We start from the raw sequence: 23,981 nt of genomic DNA, 5'->3' as shown, positions 1-23,981 counted from the left end.
AGAGGACAGCCAGAACCAGTGGCTCCATGAGCAACTGTCTTGAGCCCCCTAATTTTGATTGACTGCTGTTAATACATTGAGATTTATGTTAATGTCTGCACTTGGTTGACAGTGATGTGTCTTGAAGTGATGTTAGTGTGTGCCATCTTATATTTGTTGTTAGGTTGTTCTTAGCATCAAAAAGTAAAGCATTTAGCATTTCAAAAAAGTAGGATCTCTTTTTGATCTAATACATCTATTCCAAATATATGTATTTACAGTGGTTTTTGCAGTTTATTTTTTCAAAGAGTTATATTGGTTAGGAAACACACTCACCAGTATGACATAGTAATCCCAATAGGAGTGTTTTATAGATTTATAGCTATCACAATGAACAATTAAAGTTTATTAATATACTATTAATATAGTTTTTGCCTAAATCTAGGCATTTTCAGTTTGCTAAAAAAACATAGCAATTTGTTACATATATTACAGCTGATTTGTGGTGTTGTATATGCACTACTGTTCAAAAGTTTGGGGTAAGATTTTTTTTTTTTAAATATATATTTTGCTCCACTAATTTTCCTATTATTGAACCCAAAATACAGTTAAACCATAATATTGTCTGCTATTTTAATATATCAGAGATGTTTAATCCTGTGATTGCAAAGCTGAATTCTCAACAGTCCTCAGTGCCACATGATTCTTCAGAAATAGTTTAGTGCTCAAATAACATTTATTATCAATGTTGAGAACAGTGAGTGCTGCTGAAATGCTTCCTTTTTGAGTCGAATGTTCAATAGAACAGCATAAAAAAAAGAAAAAAAAAAGCTTTTGTAACATAATTGTCTTTACTGTCACTTTCCTTGCAGAATTACAATTGTATAATTTTTTTTCAATCATAAATTATATAAAATTGCATATGTTATAAAAACTCTTTTCTTATTTATAATAAGAAATTTTGGCATCTATAGTACGAGTATATCAGACATTTTAGCTTACTCTCAATGCTTTCTTGCATTTAACATAAAGTATCCAGAAGAATGGACATGAATACTGCAGTGTCACTCCCAATCCGGCTCGTGCTGATTGATCTGTGGCAGCCAAGCATGAGATCAAGCAAGCGGGCCGCTTGAAAGTTTTCATTGCCTTAAACCCAGATGCCAAATTCCCATTTGTCAATTTCTAATCTAATGATCTCTTGTGATGTCAGAACAACTGGAAGCAATCCCCACCAGTGAAGTTTTTACATGCTGCACATTTCACGCCTCATTTACTTGTGTTTGGCCGTTTTAGGTCGTAGTTTATAGCTCCTTGGAGTATAGAAAAAGAAAATGCAAGCAACATAAAAACATGGAAACCTCAATTCCACATCTGCATATATGAAGCAGGCTTCCAATGAAACTGAAAACTAAGATATGGAAACCTCTGGGATATCCTTTTTTGGGCTACACTTGCGTTTTTTGAATTGCTAGTTCCAGTCCACAGTGTAAACCTTCAAATCTCAACAATATTCTTGGTTAGGTTCAGTATTCTTGGGTAAACCTGTACATTTTCCTGTATGCTACATGAGAAAACATCCCGTAACCTGGCCCGCTGACACTCTGCTGCCCAGTTCTTTAGGTGTTTAAGGCAGGAAGGGGAGTTGAGGGGGTGATGAACATCTGCCACCAGTTTGACATGAGTGGCTGTGAGGTTTTGCTCTTTTCAGACTTGTGTGGTGGTGGCAGCAGATTGAATGTGCTGTTAACTGCGCCTCCACACTCTTCCTCAGGCACAGAGCCTGAGACTGACGGCCTTTGACACCTGCCATTTTGGCCCTTTTCTAGGCAAAAAATGTGACAGGGTTTAGACTTGGCATTGGCTTGATATCTGATGATTGTTTTTTCTGTTTTGGGAATCCCTTCGGTCCGCTGACTCTGAGTAATTGGCCAACATAGTTATATATATATTAGGGATGTTCATTTTAACTGGTTAACTGTTAACTGACCGTTAAGAATTTTGACCGATTAATACAATTAAGTTAAATGGTTTAATTTATTACATTTTTGTAATGTATCAAAATTTTTAAAAAGGTTTGCTGTATGGTTAAAATATGTTATGCGTAAAAAACATAAGTCACGTATAAGTAGTCGCATTTTATTATTTCTTTCAGAAATAGGGCTAATGATTACACAAAATTTAAATTAACAGTATTTAGAAAAGAACATGAATTAAAACTAGGCCTTTCAGATGTTATAGCAGTAAAAACGACAAACCAAAATGAGTTCATTTAGGCTAAAACGAAACTGAAACCAACGTTGGGTCTCTCATTTGACACAAATAAAATGTTTCCATATTCACAATGTATTTGAATGACAATTTGTAATTTATTATGTACTTCACTCACATTCCAATATCCAAAATGTTTTACATAACATCATGACGGTACGGTGTTAACACTTAACAGCACAGGTTTTACTACATATTTAAACTGAGCGGTGTTTTTTTTTTCAAATGTTTGACTGACTGTATTTTATTATGATAATGAACAGGCTGTATTGTCAAGGTTGCAAAGCTTAACTGTGTGCACGCATGCAGTGCCAGCACAATTACTTGAGATTTTCAGTCAAAGCAACTTCATCTTTTAGTCAAAGATAATCGCTCAGAATTGGAATTGTTAATCTACCATCTCTATGTTTGTGGTCAGTAAGACTTTTTTAAAATTGAATAATTTTGTTCCACAATGATGCATTCAATTGATAAAAAATAACAGTAAAACATTTGTGACATTACAAAAGATTTCTATTTCAAATAAATACTGTTATTTTGCAATTTCAGCTTATCAAAGAATCATTAAGAACATACCAGTTTTCACAAAAATATTAACAAGCACAATGTTTAAAATAGATGAGTTATGTTACATTAAAATTGTAATAATATTCGACAATATTAACATTTTATTGTAATTTGGTGTTCTAGTAAATGTGGCCATTATGAACTTAAGAAAATTCATGCAAGTTTTTTTTTTTTATTTATTTATTTTTATTTTATAAATCTTACCAAACCCAGACTTTTGACCGGTTGAGTATGTATGACAGGTTTTTATTTTTAATGTTTTTTTTTTTTAATGAATAACATTTCCCATTGTTTCACATCCCATGTATCAAAAAAAAATGTAATCAAAAATTCTTGAGTGGTATTTGATTTTACTGAGTAAACTGTATTTTTGTATTTTAGAATGTAAACATTTTTACAAAAATACAATTTACTCCTGTCAGGTTAAAAAAATCACATGAACTGTAGTGCTGATTCACCTAATAATGTACAGAAAAACACTTTCATTGTGTGCAATGTTGACTTTTATTTTGTCCAAATTTGACCAGTATTATCAAGAACAGTGGACTTCTGTCAACTGCGGTGAGGATATCTCTTCGCCCTGCAGGCAGATCTGATGAATGCATTTAATTAGAACATGTGTTTAGGGGGCAAGTATCAAAGTATGTATCCATCTCCTGGTGTCACCCGGTGGTCATGGACATCGGAAGTGGGAGATGGACCAGCCTGGAGGATGATGACAAACACTGAGAAACACCGTTACTTACAGTTAGAGGGGCACCGGCCATGACTTTGCCCAGAGTCTCTCATAGAGACATGATAGTCCCCAAAGTGTGAGTGTATTTGGGTGTGAGTAACTGAGTGAGTGACTGTCAGACCTCAGGGTCATCAAGTCATCTTCCTGCACTTGCAGGCTGGTTTTGTCTTTGTTCTTATGTCTTGGTGTCCACTCGAGCTGGGCCTTCTGCAAGTTCAGCCGTGCCCTTAATGAAGAGAAGTGGTTGGTGGATGGGTTGTGTATCGGTGTCAGAATGGTTCAGGGCTTGTATCTATTATCTCTTGCAGCCTTTTTGATTTAATAAATTACAATTCATTTATTTAGGCTATGTGGTTTATTCATCATAAATAATACATAATTTAATATTTATCCAGTTTTATATTTATATAATTAAGTTTCATTTTAATGTTTATCAATGTTGGCATGTGTTTCTTTCTTAATTTGTTAATAATCCCACTAGTAACCTGCTCCACCTTGACCCCAAGGTCATATGCCAGGGCTTGTTAGTACCGTTATCATGCGATGTGTCAGATGTGGGATGGAGAGGGAGGAGGAGGAGGGAAAGGCTCTGGGAAAATGAGGACACCAGTCAAACTGGAGGTCCGTGTCACAAAGCCTCTGCGTTCTGTCATGAGTATGATGACACTAATTGGCAAAGTTACCAAAGGAGCCCTTAGGCACCAATAGAGAGGCAGCAAATGTAATGGAGGCTGCAGTGGGGATCTGCCCTAATTTGTAGGGTCATTCTGAACTGGTGATAATGATGTACAGAGCACATTTATCCCTGCTGATGTTTACAGAGAGAGGTCAGTTAAGAACTAAGCCGTTGAGAAGGAATATATATAGTTTTTAAAATTTCATAATGATATGATAATATTAATAAAATTTCTATGAAATGCATTATAATAATAATAATAATAATAATAATAATAATAATAATAATAATAATAATACTAATTATTATTATATTATAATCATAATTATAAAGAAGTTGCATGCACTGGTCAGTTTTCCAGCAGGAGCATTTAAAATCTATTTTTAGTTTTGTCAAAAATACCATTAGCAGCAAACACGTTTCCATTATGTCCTCTAGATGGCAGTATTGACCCATGATTTCACTTATTCCTTGGTCCGTTAGATCAGTGTTTCCCAACCGGGGTGCCATGTTCAAAATCCTTTAAGATTTGTTAAATGGCTAAAATGTTTTAAAAATTATATATATATATATATATATATATATATATATATATATATATATATATATATATATATATATATATATATATATATATATAATTATTATTATTATTATTTTTTTTTTTAATTATTATTTTTTTTTACAAATAATAATTCTTTGCTAAATTAGAAAAAAAAAAAAAGATTATAAAAATTTAAAATATTTGGTCAGTAGTAGATTTTGGTCAGTAGATTTTTCAATATAATTTCTGCAGTATTAAAAAAATTCCTCTGAATACGTGTACATAGTTTACATTTGTTTGAGTGGCAGAAACCAGTCATAACATCCCAATAACCTCCTGAGCTCAGAACATTTTTCTTTGTTTCTTTTTTCTCATTAGTTTAAGAAAAAAAATTAAAATAAAAAATATATAACAGAAAATTGCTGTTTATTATGAGTTTGTCATCCGAGCATTGCTGTTTACTCTAAACTTCGGTGCCTGCAGTATCAACTACAAGCCTTCTATGGAAATGTATTTAAATTGAGTCTTTGGTCTGTCACCTTGTAGATGTACTGAGGGAGCTTCATAAGTTCACTGGGGTCTTCATGAGGTTACCGCTTTGATTTACTTGGAAATGTGCTTCAGTGTGTCTCTGTTGTTTCAGTATAACAGATGAAGCAGGAGCGTCCATCTACAGTGTGAGTCCAGAGGCTGTTAAAGAGATGCCTGACATGGATCCCAACTTAAGGAGTGCAGGTGATTTACATATTCCTTCTTTCATGCTTTCAGAACCGTGATCAACCTTATGTTTTTTTAATTGTTTTTATTTATTTTTTATTTATTAAAAAAATATTGTCAGGTGCCGTAATTGAGAGAATACCAGATATTTGCATAATGCAATTTAATGGTTATGAATCAGACAAACACAAAATCCTAAGTCAAAGAAGCACCTACTTTTAGTAATAACCCATTATCAACTGTTGATATGGCTGTCGGGAGATTTGAACATTTTTGTCATTAATCGCCCATCTGCCAGTGCTAACAGTCTTAAAAAATATATTTAAAAAAAATTGAAAAGATGATTTGAAAATAAAATATATCAATTATAAAAAATATTTAAGATGACAAAACGATATAAAACGATATAAAAACTATATAAAATATATTCATATTATAATCGCAATTAAAGATATTAAAAAATTGCAATATTTTGACAATAGTTATTGACCCTGTAGTGCTAAAGATGGTTTTATGAGATGGTTTAAGATTTTGCAAACGTACAGCCTTGTACACATGAATGTCAAAGCTTTTATATTTTCCAGTGCCAAGAATCCTCGTCTTCAGTCGCACTGGCCTTATCTGTCAGCCCAATTCAGCTCCCACTCAACCAGACCTTTACTTGCCATTTCAGTCAACCCTGTCTCCTTAGTCTGAAACAGACTCACTGTTTTCTGTAGGCCACATTCATGTCTCCAGTGGTCAATACATGGATTTCAGAAGCAGTGACAGTACTTTTGGAAATAGTCTTTCACAGTCTATCAAACCATTTCGATTCACTTCTCTCTGTGTCTGTCATACCCATTAGATATTTTTTCTGTGAAACAGAACTTTCTGTAAAAAAGGTTTGCCTGTGTTCAGACCACACATGCACCCTCTCTTACTCCTCCAGAAATAAAAAAAAAAGCAAGGCGAAAACTTTGGAAATCGCTCAAACGTTCTCAAAAACAGGATCTGAGAATTATACCAGACTTCCTCTATAAAAGCATTAAATCAATATGGGATTAAACATAAATTTTCCTCTGGTCAAGTGCAAGAGCAAACTAGGGAGCTATATTTATCGCTTTTATGAAAGGCGTAAGAAATTGGACTGTCTTTTGTGGGTTGTGTGTAAATGTGTAGTGTTTTGTGTTTCATGCATCAACACTGCTACATTATTACTAGCATATAAATAATTCAATCATGACTAATCATGTATATTGTTTTTATGTCAATGAATTAATTTTTTGACTAATTATCATTCATATATATATCAATTATTATATGTCCTGCTAAAATTGCTTGCTCATTATATGACTCCTCCTGCTCTGATCCACAAAGGTGCTCATACTTTGAGGACAATTTTTTGTAGAGGTAGTGGTTGTCTGTGTACAGATCGAGGTGGATGTGCTGCCTGAAGTAGGTGCTTGTGGATGGAGGTTTTGAGGTGGCTTTCTGGAGCGTGATCACCAAGCCTCACTCTCTGCGTCTCCACATTGAACTCTGTGGGAAATTGCTGCCTGTAATAATATTTGGAAAGGGATGGAGTTTCAGCTCAGGCCTTGTACAGCGCACACAAAAGCACTTCTCTCCACTCTCTGTAATGTGGAGGTTGTGCTTGGGCAGAAAACCACGCCATGGCTCACAATCTGTCCTGTGAGTCGCTCTCTGACTCTCGCACATATGGTCGAGTAAAGATGAAAATCTGACTTTCATTTGCTGACCCTCAACAAGACTAGATAAAGCTAATGGAACAAGTGTGCTAAACTGCTTATGTTCATTTCATTTTATAATATTGTGTTTGGCTGGTCACATTTCCTGGGATAAGTTAGATTCAAGTTTTTCTGATTTGGGTTTTTATTTGTCTTTAATTGAGTTCTTATTTGACCAGACCTCTCTTTGCTGGCCCATGTTTTTGCCTGTCTTCGACAATTTACTTAGAAAGGGGGATTCATAAGTGAGTGTGTCTATTATTGGCTGTGTTTCTCTCTTTCTCTCTGACAGATGTGAGGGCTTATTCATCTGTAGCTTGGTCTGTTAAATGATCTTTTCATTTGTTCACAGTTTCTACATAGATTATTTCAGCCTTAATTTAGCTTTTTTTTGCTTTATTGTTAACTTTCTACTTTTGTTAACTGAAAGAATGTAAATAACAATGATTATTTTATAATCGATGATTATTAATATGTGTGTATACACATTTTTTTGGTATATATTTAACAATATTATGTGGTCACATTTACATTGACTGCTGAATAGTTTTGTATAAAAGAGCTCGTTTCCACCACAGAATTATACAAATGAAAAAAACAAATAAAGTGAATTGCAAATTTTTATCCAACAACTCTGACTTTTTTTACTCACAATTCTCGGATTTATGTGTGATCTATTGTAATAAAAAAAAAAGTTAAATTAAATAACATTTTGTGAATCACAATTAACTTTTTATATTATTCTGTGGTGGAAATGGGTGTCCATTGTTAAATACTTCAGTCATATATTTCAAATCTTGTTTATTAATATAATCTGTTAAAATGTGATTAGTGCAGTAGATTCCACACAAGCCTTTGCATGATTTAAATAGTCTAATTTGCATAGATCTAATGCTCATGTGAGCCTAATTTATTCTTAATTAAGTCTGTGGGTTTATTAAAGTGTAAATGTTGTTCTCTTGAGACATTCATTATTATATTTGAGCAGTAACCACACATAATGATGAGATGATTTCCTCTTGTGTTGTTTTCTTTGTCCTCAGTGTCAATTGGGAGGCGTGTTCAGGACCCTTTAGCGGAGCTCATTAAGATCGACCCCAAACACATTGGTATCGGCACTTACCAGGTGAGTCAGGTGACATTCAGTCTGATAAGAAACTAGTTTTATGCTTCTCCTAATAATAATGGGTTGTTAGTTTGTTATACAAGGCCAGGGGTTTTACTTCAGTAATGTTTAAACTGTCTTTATGCCAACAGTTGAGTGTCCTCTCACATAATGCGGTGTATATGATGTTGTGTCTGGCTCTGCTCTTGATCCAACGAAATGTTCAAAGTAATTGTAGGCACATTCCCAACTTTCTAAGCCAGGCTCTGATTTTTAGTTTTGAGTAATAGCAGTTTCAAACAGAAGTCAGCTGGACTAGAGAGCTAATCCTGTCTCTAACTGTTTGCTTTTGCAGTCTCATATTATGAGTAATCCATTTTTCTCCAGAAATTAATTCTACTATGATTCCCAGTAGCATCATATGTTGACTCAAGGCTGGGCCTGATTTGTATTTTTTCCTTCTGGCTCTGACTTTTCATCTTTCTGTTTTGCTCTAGCTGTCCTGCATGCTTGATTTCTCTCTCCTGCCCTCTGCTGCCCTTTTTTTAACATCAAGACTATGCAGAACCTCTTGTTGAAATATTAGAGAGCTTTTGTTTTGTTTTATGATTCACCAAACTTAATTTAACTACAATTCTGGGAGGAGTAAGATTAAATTTTTTTTCTTTTGCATATATATATATATATATATATATATATATATATATATATATATATATATATATATGTGTGTGTGTGTGTGTGTGTGTGTGTGTGTGTGTGTGTGTGTGTTTCCTTCAAAAAGATATTAAGCAACAAATGTATTTATGAGCATAAGAACCAAATCAGCATATTAGAATGATTTCTGAAGGATCATGTGACACCGGAGTAATGGCTGCTCAAAATTCAACTTTACCTTCACAGAAATGAATTACTTTTTATTTTACATGGAACCAGAAAACAGTTATATTTAAATAATATTTTACAATATATTTATTTTTAGTGTATTTTTATTATTATTAAAAAAAATACATTATTGATGCACAAAAGAAAACAAAATATCTTACTCCTCCCAGAATTGTAGTTAAATTAAGTTTGGTGAATCTTAAAACAAAACAAAACTCCAAGCTTAAATGCAATTTGTTGTTAAATCTAGAATTGGGCAAAGTAGATTGTTAAAGGTAAACTTGTAAACTTATTCCACTGCAACATCGGAGCCATTTAAGGAGAGGAAATTGCAAAAGGATCAATATCACATGCTTCTCACTCCCAGCTTTTTGACCCAAAAAACGAATGCACACAGGTTTATGTTAGCAGAGTATCAAGAGTCACCTCACACTGTGTGAGTGTTGTCTAGTGTGTATCACAGCGACCCCCTGCACGTCTGTCAGCACTTAGCGTTTATTTACCCTGCCACATAATCTGAGCAACACATGATGCCTCTCCACTGCATTGACATGCTGAGTGATAAGTGTGTTTGTGTGTGTGCATGTGAGAGGGGTTTACTATTATTTATATATATATATATATATATATATATATATATATATATATATATATATATATATATATATATATATATATATGATGTTACAGAATATATAATTACATGTTTTGAGTGATGGGAAAAAGGTGTTTTACCTGTAAGTTTTGGAGCAAAGTTTGCCTTTAGTGGTTGTCTCTGTTTAGACCTCACTAACTGTGTGTGTGTGGGGGTAAGATTGTGTATAAATTACTTAATTATGTGAATTTATAAATTACAACAAATAATTAGGGACAATAAGATTAGGGTTGCACAACCAATATTGAATTTCTGGCTGATACCAATAAGCTATAATTAATGTTATAGCTGATATTTGTTTTATATAATTATTTCTCTCTCTCTCTCTCTAGTAATTCAGTATGAAAATGGATATTTATTTTGAGATTAGTACTAATTATTGGTGTTTCTAAATATTAACTTAAATGGATACTCCACCCCAAAATGAAAATGTTGTCATTAATCACTTACCCTCATGTCGTTCCAAACTTGTAAAAGCTTTGTTCGTCTTCGGAACAAAATTAAAGATATTTTTGGATTAAAACCAGGAGTCTTGTCCCATTGACTGCCAAGTAAATAACACTGTCAAGGTCCAGAAAAGTATGAAAAACATCGTCAGAATAGTCCATCTGCCATAAATGGTTCGACTGTTACATTATGAAGTGATGAGAATACTTTTTGTATGAGAAGAAAAAAAAAGAAAGACTTTATTCAACAATTCGTCTCCTCTGTTTCTCTCCACATCATGTTATTGCCATTTTGGAGAATATGAGCTGAACTCAAACTGCGCAAGCTCTTCTGTGTCAGCCAAGCTGCACGGATGCACTGTTTTCATTTAAATCAAAGCATAAATACACGTAAGAAACATATCCGTGTGGCGCAGCTGACACACCGACGAGTTTAAGCTGCCTGCATTCAGCCCATATTCTCCAAAATGGCACTGCAGTGATGTGGAGAGAATCGGAGGAGACGAATTGTTAAAAAAAGTCACTATATTTGTTTTCTTCATCTTCAAAAAGTATTCTTGTCGCTTCATAAAATTAAGATTGAACCACTGATGGCAGATGGACTTTCATACTTTTCTGGACCTTGACTCTGTTATTTACTTGGCAGTGAATGGGACAGTCACAAGCCTCCCGGTTTTCATCCAAAATGTCTTAAATTATGTTCCGAACATGAACGAATCTTTTATGGATTTGGCAAGACATGGGGGTAAGTGATTAATGACAAAATGTTTATTTTGGGGTGGAGTATCTCTTTAAGTGAAATGCAGTTGACAGAAGCAATATACATGTAAATATATTTGAATGAGCATGTACAGTTAATTAAATAACATAATATTGTTTCACAACATATAAATCCAACAGAGACGATACAGATAGATAAAATATGATCAATATAGATATAGTGTATATCTCCAAATAAAATCTAAAATATTATATCAATAAAAAATTTTTTAATAACACTTTAGTATAGGGACCAGTTATCACTATAAACCAGTTGCTTATTAGCATGACTATTAATAACATATTATCTTTTTATTAGTATAAATATTCTGTATGACTATATTCTACATCCCTAATCCTACCCAATGCCTAAACTTAGCAACTACCTTACTAACTCTTTGTTAATAGCAAGAATTGGACTTTAAAATAAAGTATAACCACTAATTCTATGAGGAATTTATGATACGATATACAGTAACATTATGAAGTGAGTGGAAGTGTTTGCTGCTGAGCTGAATTTGAATTCGTTCTCTGTCACCTTCATAACACTTTTGATCGCCCTCTATTGTTACTTTTTTTGTCCTGGCGTTCCATTTAGTCGAAGTGGGTGGGACCTCTAAAGTTTAGGTTTATATAGTTAACTGTCAATCACTGAGACATAGGTGGAGAGTGTTCAAGTTTCCCAACTGCTTAAAGCTCCCAGAGGGCACATTTTACCATTTTACCCAGCTGTGAGAGAAAACACCATACACACCCCCGGATATTAAGGAAACTGTCACTCTCCTTGATGCACTTTCCCATGTGTTTTCAAGTCCAGACATTTAAACCAGCAAAAAAACCTTTATTTATTAATTATTTAACCTTTCTTTATTATTACATTATGTTAGTCAGTGTTTAAGTTTTTCTGAACACATGCAGAAATATGCGTATGTTAGGTTGTACTTTTAAAATGTTTGTTCACACAAGGACCACTATTGATCACACAGCTTTAGAATATAGTCTTGTTTTCACACTGTTTATTGCATGTTCAGAACGCCAATAAACAATCTCTTTGTAAAAAAAAAAACAGTTTTCGATGAAGGTTCAGAAGGTTGTGTAGTGAAAAAGCAGCAGTGATGTCACTCCTGAAGGCTTTCTCTATTTAATGGGTCTGCTGAGATTGTCCCTCAGGGTAAAACGGAAGAGAGCGAAAGGTATTGACTGACAGGAGGCTGATTGATAATGATTGATAGCTGAGTCCATTTTCACGTGGGAAAAAGGAAGAGTTGTGCACTCTGCTGAGCACCTTCTTTCATTCAGTCTGATCTAGCTGTGTTTTTGCATGATAAATCTTTTACTTATGTGACTCTTAATTAATTTTCTCTCCTGGGTAAAGTCTATGAGAATTATTCTTTATCTTTTTTGTCTAAGGGCTGTTCACATTTGTAGCAAACCTCGTACGTGTTGTTTCTCATGACTTCAGTGAGTGAGTCCAGTAGTGCAGTGTGCGTGGGTGCGACTCTCAATTTCTGTTTGACAGGTGTTTACTGACTCCAGAGCTGGTCTCCAGGCTTCACCTGAGGTAAAGGAAAGATGGAGCAGAGTGTAGGTGAGAAAAGTGTCAGAATTAGTCGTTAAAATTTCAGCTCACTGCCAGGAAACTGCATCATCTGATTTGCTGCCAGAATGCTTTTTAAGAGTTAATGCATAATGTTTTTAGTGGAACAAAGCAAGCTTTGAATAATTCTTATATAAAAATAGTGTTTTTAATGCCTCAAAGTCATGGAAATTTCTGTAGTGATTATATATTTATTTTTTCTATTGCTGTTTTATGCTAAAATATTTCATTGACTACATTTTGAGCTTGTATAGAGATTTATTTACTTTTTTTGTAGTCTAATCTTTTTTATTAAAATTTACTTATTAATTTTGAATAAAGTTTGCATTAAGTTGATCAAAAGTTACAATAAATATATTGCAAATAATGTTTTTTTTTTTTGCTTTCTATTTATTATATATAACATTTAAACATTAAAAACATTCCTATTTTTTTTTTTCAAATAAATATAGATATTGATTGCATAAGAGATTTTAAAATCTCAAAATGTTTAACATTAATATATGTTCAAAACAACAAGATTTAAGGATGTCTGAGATGACCTTGCAGGCAAGACAAGACTGCACATTTAAAAAATTGTATGTCGTAGATAGAAATTGTAGCCTGTTTTAAGGAGGATTTAACAGAACTTCTGCTCTGTCAGGCTTCATAATTTTTACGCTGCTGTCAAGACATCTTTTAGCCGTTTTCAGATGCCTTGTTTGGAGCTTTTGTGTTTTGCTGAAAATGTAGGTCTCTGGTTACACAGGAGGCAGAGGTTTGGGAGGTATGTAAAGGGATCTCCCCAGTCTAACATCTTTGTGTGTTCAGCTCTCTCTGGGAAGTGTGTTTTCAGAGCCTGCAGCTGGTTAGATCTGCATTGGGTCATGAGGGCGGGGAAAGGAGAGAGGAACTGATTGACGTCTCGGAGTGGCAGCTTTTCGTCAAAAAAACCCCTGTTAACTGGGCTGAGTGTGGACAGACACACTTTGTTCTGGCACTGGAGCCTATCCAAGCCAAACAGGACCTCGCACCTGAATTTAATCTTGTGGTTTGTGTGAGCCTGTGTGTTTTTGTGCGTGCGTTCATGTGTGCGTGATTGGGTTGGAGACTTCGCCATGGCTCTGCTGAGCTTGGTGAGGCAATGTAATTGCGTATTTGTGTTACCACTGGCCCATCCCCTGCTCTATACCTGGCATGACGGGGTCCGGGATACGAGTCTGTTCAAACAGAGGGCAGGTTTAAAAACTATGTGAACTCCCACCACATTTCTTCACCTATTCCCCAATGCTTTAATTGAGTTTTGGTTGTTTTGTCTTCAGGGTTACCACACCGCTAAGCCATGTCAGAGCTCAGCTGTCAGCCGCTCTTCCTACTGTGAGCGAGGAGCAGAGAGTGCGGCTCATGTGTTTGAAGACAGATGGAAAGCTTAATATCGGCTTTAGGCGAGCTTGGTCTTTCTTAGGCCCTGCTGGAGATGTTGGTTTGATTCTTAACGTATGCTCTACCAGATCCAGCTTAGTTTTACACTTACTAATCGAAATGGTTATGCAGTCTTCGATATATCCAGTAGGATTGACAGGAGATTGGAGAGATGAAAGCTGAAGCCTTTTTCAACAGTTACTACTGGAAACATTCAATGTGTCTAGGTTGATATCTCAAATATGACCGCAACAATTTCAGCCCATGTTTACCTTCTTGTTCAGCTTTGTTCAATTTGTCCTCAAGTGATTGAAGTGTTTTTGAAGCCTTGAAGGGATAGACCATGCAAAAATAAATACTTTTATTATTGGCTGACTCTTATATGCAGTGTTGGGGAGTAACTAGTTACATGTAACAGAATTTAATTGCAAAATAAATGTAACTGTAATGTATTATAGTTACTGAGATGTTAAATGTTTCAAAAGGATTAATAGTTGAAAACATTCATTAGAAATTTAGTAAAGTACTCAAAATGTAATCAGTTACATTAATATAGGGTAAGACTTCATTTTAAGGTGTCTGTGTTACACTTGTTACATATACTTTTATAATACATGTACTATTATAATAACAATAAATTATGCACAATTACATGCATGTTTCTTAAACCAAACACTAATCCTAACCCTAACCATATAGTAAGTACATATTACTCAGTACTTAAATGTATAATTGTATTGAAACAAGCAAACCTTAAAATAAAGTGTAAGCTAATTAATAATAGTTACACTACTTATTACATTTTAAATGGGGTAGCTTGTAATATGTAACCAATTACATTTCCAAAGTAACCCTCCCAACACTGCCCTTGTGTCATTCCTTTCTTCTGCAGAAAAACAAAAGATGTTTTGAAGAATGTTGGTGACCAAACTGTTTTGATGACCCATGTCTTCCACTGAGAGAGAAAAAAACACATTTCTGAAAATATCTTTTTATTACACAGAAAAAAGACATATTGGTTTGGAATGACATGAGGGTGGGTAAATGATGCCAGAATTTTCATTTTAGGATGAACTTTCATTTTAATTCACTCTTTACTGACCCTGCATTGCCAGACGGCCCGACGGTTCTCTTGTTTAATCATATACCATTCATTTAACTTTTTCTCCCTGTATGCGATCACTAATATCGCAGTGGTGGCGTCCCGCCTCGTAAATTAGTGTACCCTAGCACATAGCTTCCTGGAACAGCCTTTAAAAATAGATCTGGGGGGGGGGTTGAGATGATTGATGACTTTCTAATGAGTGTGCATTCCATCATCAGAGCTCCAAACTGCCCGCAGGCGACACTTTTTGGGTGTCTTCCTCTATCAGCCGCTCAAGGACTGTGAGAATTTTCGCTCCATCCGTGCTCAAGGCAGTTTATACAGTCGACCGGCTGCCAGATACTCGAAAGCTAACCTTAGGGTTTGGGAGCAGCTACATGGGAACCTGTCCACATACTTCTCAGGTTGCATCCGGATATTATGCACCAGCAGGTTTTTGTACGTTAAAAACAAGGTGTTGTTTGTTGTGAGAAGTACCTTGAGCGTGCACTGATTTATTGATTATCAGCAAGCTGTCAGTGATTGTAGCATTATAATCTGATTGTGTTTAATCGTGAATGTGTTGATAAGTCTGATGAGTGACTGTTTGGAAAGCACCATAAGCATTATATGGGAAAACAGCAATAAACTGTTGGAGTAAATAAGGATCATTAGGAATGATTGGACCGCCGTTGACTATCTCAGCTTCTGCCTTCAGGCTTCAGTGTTTATTGTTTAGATTTCATGTTTCATTTCAACACATGCGATCCAGCAGTGTACATATATTTCTCACCTCTCTAAGGTTACAAAGGAAATGTGTGAGAGATTTTGACAGAATATTACAGCCAGTGGTGTTCTCCCACATGAGGGCTGTTTTTGTGCAGTAAATATTTTTGGAGGTCTAACATTTCAGTTGTTTTTCCAGCATTTGTGTATCACAGACTAGATTTAGGAGGTGATACTAGAATAACATTCATTCTTTTTTGACTATTGGCAAGTTGCAGTGAACCGCAATAACCACTTGAGGCGATATTACAAAAAGAGTGCCAGATTTCTTGAAAGCCTCAAGACACATCTTTCATTTTTTACACTCACAGTTACTCCCAGGGGATGTCTAGTGCTGAGATCTCAATGCCGCTACTGTTTTTAAAACCATTACTAATTACGTTAACTGAAAGTTTAAGAAAATGCCCAACCTGGTGCAGTGTTATGATGACAACTTCAAGATATTTGCAAAGTGTGATTCTCTTCCAGTCTGTGATGAATGATTTTGTGTCTTTGCTTGGGTAAGATTACGCCATTGTATACGGCTAGACAGTAAATGTTATCACACAGATGTCCTTGTTCCAGTGGCAGTCATCCGGATCCTGTCAGGTCAAAACACACATTCTGCTCTTTGCTTTAACCCGCATAGCTCAGCCACTTCACTTCCTAGCAGTCACTCAATATCTCAGTCATCCTTAACCCACTGAGATCTTATCATTGTGCTGGTCTAAACCATTTCTGTTTATCTTCATTCAGTCATATCTAATAGGGTACTATTCCATCACTCTGTTTGTCAACGAAAGTTAAAACCTGAGCATTAAAACCTCATCTCCATTGCACTGCAGTTCTTATATATAAGGTACCCTGCCTGCAGGAGTCCATCATTTTAATTTCATTTACTCTGCTAATGAAGAACTGAGCATTAAAACCTCAATTCTATTTCACTGCAAGAATATTATTATATTATATTTGACCTGTCTTTTAATATTTAAATCAACCCATGCACAAAAATCTTTCAGCCAAGTCTGTTCATCCCATAACATCTCCGATCACACCTTTTTCTTTGAGTGTTTTGGTGCCCGTTCTCGACGGACATGTGTTTTGTGGACAAACACGCAGATCTGCTAATGAGTTTACAAGATCAGATTTCTCTAGGCAAAAACATTTGGTTTGAGGGTGAAGGTTTTTCTTTCTTTTTTTTTTTTTTTAACCGAACATCTGCTTCTCAGACCACTTTGACATTATCCATGTTTTTGGCCACATTTTCGCAGTCCAAATGCACTGCGTTTTATATAATTGGAAAACAGTTCTTTAGCTAGCACATTGAATTGCTCTGTGTTTAATGTGAAACAAGATGGACGGATATTAACAGTCAGTCTTGAATACACACCATACATGTATCCTCTAAACATGCTTAGTTATAGAATAAGTTTCTCTACACTGTTTCATGTTTTCTATTCTTCATTCCCAGCTAAACTGGCCTTATAAGTCAAGTTGATTTGTAATGTGCCCCAGGATGATTAAAACAAAATATATTCTGGATAAAGTATCCTGATCCACACCATCTCAGACCCACTTCTTACTTTTTCCCATTGGTTGTGTAATTTCAAACACTAACACTCTCTGAAAGTAAACCACTGCGTCCAAATATGAGGGAAATATATCGTCTATGTCTTTGTTTATTATTTCTGCCTTTTCTTGTGTTAGTGTGTGACTGTGTGTATTCGTGTGTGCACAAGGGAGGTTGAATGTGTATATTGAGTTAGCTATAAGAGGCCCGTGGGCTTCTCGGTCTGTTTAATATACTGAATTTGTATTCACACAAACACAATGACACACTAGTGCATGCAAAGACAACTTGAGTGCATTAGATCTTACTCGCACTGTAAATCTTCACACAGAAATGTACACAGAACAGGCAGTACATGTTGTACACTCCCAAACCACCATAAGCTGTCATTGCTGTTGGGTTTTCCCCTAATTAAAAAGAAAATTAGAGAACACAGTCTTTTGACCCCTTGAAGTTTCTCATCATCCTTTAACAACCCTAAATGGGCTGGTGTTTAAGAAGTCACATGCTCAACAGTTCATCAAAAGAGCTTTGAATCTGTTTGGGTCGTAGATGGAGTCGATGAGCTTTTTGAGTAGTTTAACTACATTTGTGTTTTCTAAGGTGTTGAACCCATCATGTTGGTTGCTATAAATTATTTTATTTTAATTGTAATAATTGTTAGGTACAATGTACTTATTGTGTTCATGTTGAACTTAAAATTGCTGCTATTGAGGTGGTACACAGTTAAGGTTAGGGACAGGTTTTGGTGGTTTGTGGGCTAAGGTACATGTGGAGAGGGTAATGCAGATCTAACTAGAGAAATTAATTACAGATGTGATTACAGAAAGGTATTTTTAAATATAAGTACAATGTGAAAACAGGTACACAATAAGTATAACAGCTGCCATTATTTTTTTTTCGATAATCCATTTCACTCAGATGAAATCCATTTTGCCCCTGAAAAAAAATAAAAAAGGTAATTGAGATTATTTTAATCTCACATTTCTGTCTTTTTTTCTAGCAGTTGTGAGTGTACATATCTTCTGATTTTTTTTTTTCCTTCCTGTGTGATACAAATTCACAATTCTGAATTATTTTTCTCAAAATTACGAGATATAAACTCAATTCTGAGAAATGAAGTCAGAATTGCTAGATGCAAACTCACCATTCTGACTTTTTTTGTCTCATAATTGTGTTTATATCTCAGAATTCTGAGTTAATCAACCCCCCACAATTGGACTGAAGAAAAAAGTCTGAATTGTGAGATTTTATTGTGCATTCCTGAGAAAAAAGGTCAGAATTGTGAAGTCGAAATTATTATTATTATTATTATTATTATTATTTGATTTTATTTTTTTAATGGTGGAAATGGGCTGGAAAAATGGTGGAAATGGTGGAAAAAAATAATCTATTGCTATTTCCATTTAATTGCAACTTCAAATATGAGTAAAACTATAGTTTTTCTCCCAAGCCACCATGATGAACTGTAGCTAGTGCATGAATATCTTGTAAAAGTGCAGGTTGTGTTCGTCGTAATGAGTTATTCTAAATGAAAAATTGCACATTCTTCTTAGCAGGTCTCAAGCATTGGTTTAACAACTTCCATATGGAGACTGGTCCCAATGCAAGACAGACAAAGGCTTGTCAGAGTTCCCTGCTTGCTCCTAATTTTGGTCAGTTTTGAATTTGGCCTTGTGGTTTTCTTTGCTTTGAATTCCATCTCCATTTTAGAAAACCGCCTCCAAAGTGTGAAAAGTTCGGCTGGATTAACTTTATCAATTCCCTGCACTTAATGGAAAACCCCTGTGAGCGGACTTTGAAGTGTCACCGATGCTTTCCAATGAAAACAGCCTCAGACCTTCTCTCTGTGTCTCTCGAGGCAAAGCAATCCACTGGCTGCTTTTTTATTCTGCCGTCTCTTTTTTCCCCCTTCAGACCAGCATGAACACCGCAAAGTATTTAGGGTTACCGTTTGATTGCCAGTGACACACCGTTGGCCTTGCAAAGCGGCTTGTTTTTGGAAAGTGACTGAGACAGCACGATTTGTTGCTGAGATATCTAATAGATGTAGACATTCTTGACATTTCGAAAGACACAGAGTAGAACTTTTAGCGTTTCAATTATTTTCAAAGTAACCTAGCGATTTAGTGAACTTTTAATACATGTCAAAATTACGATTGAATCAAGTCAGCATACCAGAAAAAAACATCTTCAAGGTGTTTGATTTTGTTTTCAGAGCCCAGGTCAAGAACAGAGCCCTTCCTTTTCCTTTCTTGCACAAACACACGTTCTAAGACTGTGGTCACTCTTTCCAGCACGACGTGTCACAGAGTTTGCTGAGGGCAGCGCTGGATGGGGTGGTGCAGGAGTGTGTGAGCTTCGTGGGAGTGGACATCAACATCTGTTCAGAGACGCTGATGAGGTAGAGGCCAAATACTTTCCAGCAGGAGTCACAACATGGCAACTTCTCACTCGGCTCGCCGTTATTGCTTAGCGCTCTGTTTAGTCTGACACCCTACACGTCGCGTACACACACACACTCAGAGACGCACGCACCATAACATCTACTCACATCCCCACTACACACAAACATTGTGATCTACATACACAAACATTGCCGCTCGCTAACATATACACAAACTGAGATATATAGCCTTGAATATTAGTCACATAAACTTACAGAAACACTGAAATGTACACATTCATTACATCCACTCGATCTGCCTAATACCTTGTAGGATTTCGTGAGTAATTGCAAATTGTTTGCACTACGGAAAACAGTGATTTGGAAATCTATATTTCCGGAATATAATCAGGATCACGTCTTTATGCCCCTAGATGTGACTTCAAAATGTTAGCTTTCATTTACACAGCTTATTTTTTTTATTATATTTTTTTTCTTTGTTCAACACAAGAAGTTAGTATAAGCGAGTTAAAACAAAAAAAAATTATGAAAGCAGGTACACTTTCATGTTTCGTCAGTGCATTCATTCAGATACATATACTGTTAGCATTAGTATTAAATATGCACATTTCACAAATATCAGATTTCTGTATTTAACTCTTAAGGATTATGCCTTTGACTTATGGTTTACTTAGACACCCATACATCACTATACTGAGCTGGAAAGCTGTGTGATCCCATTAACATGCAGGGTTAAATGCTCGTGAGGTAGGCTGGGATCAGGTCATCTGTTTACCTGACTTTAAATGAGCTCTCAGTACCAGAGCTCCAGACGATGTGTTTGTGGCTCCAGTGGTATTCACCCCTTATTTATAAGTGATGACATATAATGTTTACATAGCTGCTTTTAGGGGAGCTGCCACTTCGAATTGCCCATACCATCTCACTGCAAAATGTCTCAATGCAGTTCTGTTTTATATGGAAATGTCAAAAGGATTATGAGATCTTAGGCAGCCATTTTGGTAATTCTGCTGGAAAATGTTCTCAATATTTTACTAATATCGGACTTCATGTTTGTGAATATGCACGGATTACATAAGTATAAAATAGAAGTTTCCATGGCCTTCGGTGGACTTAAAGCAAAGATCTTGATCCAGTAAGTGTGGTTAATGCTGGGTATTAACATATAAATCAATCTCATTGCTACCTAAGAAGTTTGATTGCGTAAAGCATCAAAGGTGTGTTTAAGAATGACAGTTCTGAACGTCAGAGAAAAATAGCAAAACGTCCTAGCCTAGAACATTAGCAAAAAAAAAAAAAAAGAAAGTTGATTTTTTTTCCCAATCATATATGTTTTGAATGCTCTTTTATTTAAGGTACAATTCTTGCTATTAACAAGCAATTAACTTGGACTTTTGCCTAAAAAAAAATAAAAATAATTATAATTTGGTGATTATTCACCAAGGTTGTTAAATGTAGGTACTGGGTAAGATATAGAATATAAATTAGTACCTTTGTAAGTACTAATAAACAGGCAATATTTTAATAATAGGCATACTAATAAGCAACTTGTTAATAGTGAGCATTGGTCCCTATACTAAAGTGTTTCCGATTTCCCTTTTTTAAATGAGGTGTTTTGTTTTATCAGGCACATAGCAGGTCTGAACGCAGGTCGAGCACGCAGTATTATGGAGTGGAAAGAAAAGAACGGGCCTTTTCTCAACAGAGAGCAGCTAAAACTGGTTAAAGGCCTCGGTCCTAAGAGCTTCCAGCAGTGTGCCGGCTTCATCAGGATCAACCCTGAGACCGTTCGCAGGTACACCTCCAAATTCATGCCACTTCTACAGTTATATGTTTTGCACCAAGCTGCCTTTATATTATGTAGGGGGTTAGTGGGACAAGATGTCGCCCCCTTAACTTAAAATAATAATGCATTATTTTTATCATATATTCATAAAGGTTCAGTGTGTGAAATGATGTAAATTATTTGTCAAAAAATTTGCTTTGAATTATAATATTGAACACTTTTCTTACTTTGGTTGATGTGTCAGTGGCTTAACCAATATTAATGGTGAGTTTTGCCTCCAAATGGAGAAAATACAATTACAATTCATATTAATTAATAAATGAATGTAATTATTATTAATAATAGTTATTAATACTATTAATGCTACAGGTGCTATTAAATAATGTTGAAAAACCTTCAAAACTTCAAAACACATAAGCGTAACAGCACACAGAAAGAAACTCAGAAGTAAACAAAGGTAAAAAAAAAATTGTTTAGTTTATTCGTAACATGATATAGTTAAGTAACACCTTGACAAGGGAGATATTTTGCTGAATATTTTCACGATTGCAAATGTCACATTGATTTTAGTCCAATAAACAAGTAAAGTAGTCAGGTAATTATTAAGTTACTTACATTTTAGGCATAATATTTACTGTTTTTGTTCTATTTTCTCAACAAAAATAGTTCCAAACAAAGATCACAGCAGAAGTATTAAACATTCTCCAAGAAATCAGTGGTTTTGTTACTGAACGATTCAGTGTTTTAAATGAATTGGTTGAATGACACAATAACTCACTCAATAAGTGACTTAAAGGGGTCATATGGTGTGATTTAAATTTTTACTTTCTCTTTGGAGTGTTACAAGCTCTTGGTGCATAAAGAAGATCTGTAAAGTTGCAAAGACTAAAGTCTCAAATCCAAAGAGATATTCTTTATAAAAGTCACGTCACTGTGTGGTAGGGGTGGGCGATATCTCGATATTTAAAATATATTGAGATATTTTTTAAACACGATATGGATTTTGACATATCGTATATATCGATATATTGTTTATATTTAATTTTGATTCTGCCACTTTGCTTGTTCGTCTTCTCTGTGCTGTGCTCGCCCCCGCCTCTTTGCTTTTGTTCCCCCTCCCCTCGTGTTTAACATGGCGTTGTCCACAACCAGCCCGGAGGCTACAGAATTAGTCAAAAAACAAAACAAAAAACAGGACAACTGGCTCCATTATATGGAGAAACCTCGATTTTAAGTCGTTGGGCGAACAGCATGCAGATGTCTACTGTATAATTTCCGCGATGCAGAAAACGGAGAGGGAATCGCGGAATCCAGTCATAAAAACTGAATTTATAGTTTAACGTGGAATGTCATGGAATTTGTCAAATTTTGAATGAATTAATCAAAAGTAGGTCAATGCACTCACATCAAATCACGATATGGACTTATATCTTTAAATATTAAGCTGGAACAGTCTATTTAAATATGAATCCTGCACGTTCTGCATGTCTGTGTTAATGAATGGCGCAGAAGCACGTCACACAACATTTCTTCCATCTTTTATTTTTAATAGTAAATCCCCTTTGTTCACCAAAAAATAAAGTTTGCTTAATTTTCAATTATTAAAAGGTAAATTAAATGAATGTTTACACTAACTTTACACTATGGATCATTGGATCGGCTTTCACCGTGGATGAAGTGGAGTCCAGCCCGGGGTCGTCACATGTGGTTGCCACAAGCCCATAGGATGCTCTTTCATAGAATCCGCCAGCCATGCTGTTCTCAAACCGCCCGCCTCTGCTCACTCAAGCTGGCCTACACTCACTCTAGGCCTCCAGCTTTTGCTCACTCTAGGCTGTGTGTGTGACGCTGTTTCATTAAATAAGCGAAACTAATACAAATCCTGTTAATATCACGTTTATAATGGGTTTTATGTTTGTCTCATCACTCCGGCCAGACTAGGCATCACAAATTTATTAAGGGGCGTAACATTTCTGTCACACACTTGAGGTATTCGGCCAATCACAATGCACTGGATAGATGGCCAATCAGAGCACATCTCGCTTTTCAAACCGTTGAGCCTTATAAAAAGTGTCAGTGTGACATGACATACATCCAAGTATGGTGAAACATACTCCGAATTCGTGCTCTGCATTTAACCCATTCAAAGTGCACACACACAGCAGTGAACACACACTGTGAACACACACCCGGTGCAGTGGGCAGCTATTTATGTTGTGGCGCTCAGGGAGCAGTTAGGGGTTTGGTGCATTGCTCAAGGGCACCTCAGTCGGGGTATTGCCAGCCCGAAACTGTATAGTA

General features: G+C 35.5%; 1 protein-coding gene across 3 annotated transcripts in view; it reads left to right on the top strand.

Moving 5' to 3' along the window:
• The window catches only part of LOC127970470 (S1 RNA-binding domain-containing protein 1), a 54,893-nt gene that overhangs the window by 16,888 nt on the left and 14,024 nt on the right, over positions 1-23,981 (top strand). For all 3 annotated transcript variants that reach the window (XM_052573063.1, XM_052573060.1, XM_052573061.1), the window contains exons 15-18: positions 5,417-5,508; positions 8,264-8,346; positions 19,785-19,891; positions 21,522-21,689. In XM_052573063.1, coding sequence (XP_052429023.1) covers positions 5,417-5,508; positions 8,264-8,346; positions 19,785-19,891; positions 21,522-21,689 — 450 coding nt within the window. The remainder of the gene's footprint in view (positions 1-5,416; positions 5,509-8,263; positions 8,347-19,784; positions 19,892-21,521; positions 21,690-23,981) is intronic.

Source organism: Carassius gibelio, chromosome B13, assembly GCF_023724105.1.
Source record: "Carassius gibelio isolate Cgi1373 ecotype wild population from Czech Republic chromosome B13, carGib1.2-hapl.c, whole genome shotgun sequence".
NCBI lineage: Eukaryota > Metazoa > Chordata > Actinopteri > Cypriniformes > Cyprinidae > Carassius > Carassius gibelio.
Note: the sequence above shows the minus strand (reverse complement) of the source record. Positions and strands in the feature narration are given on the sequence as shown.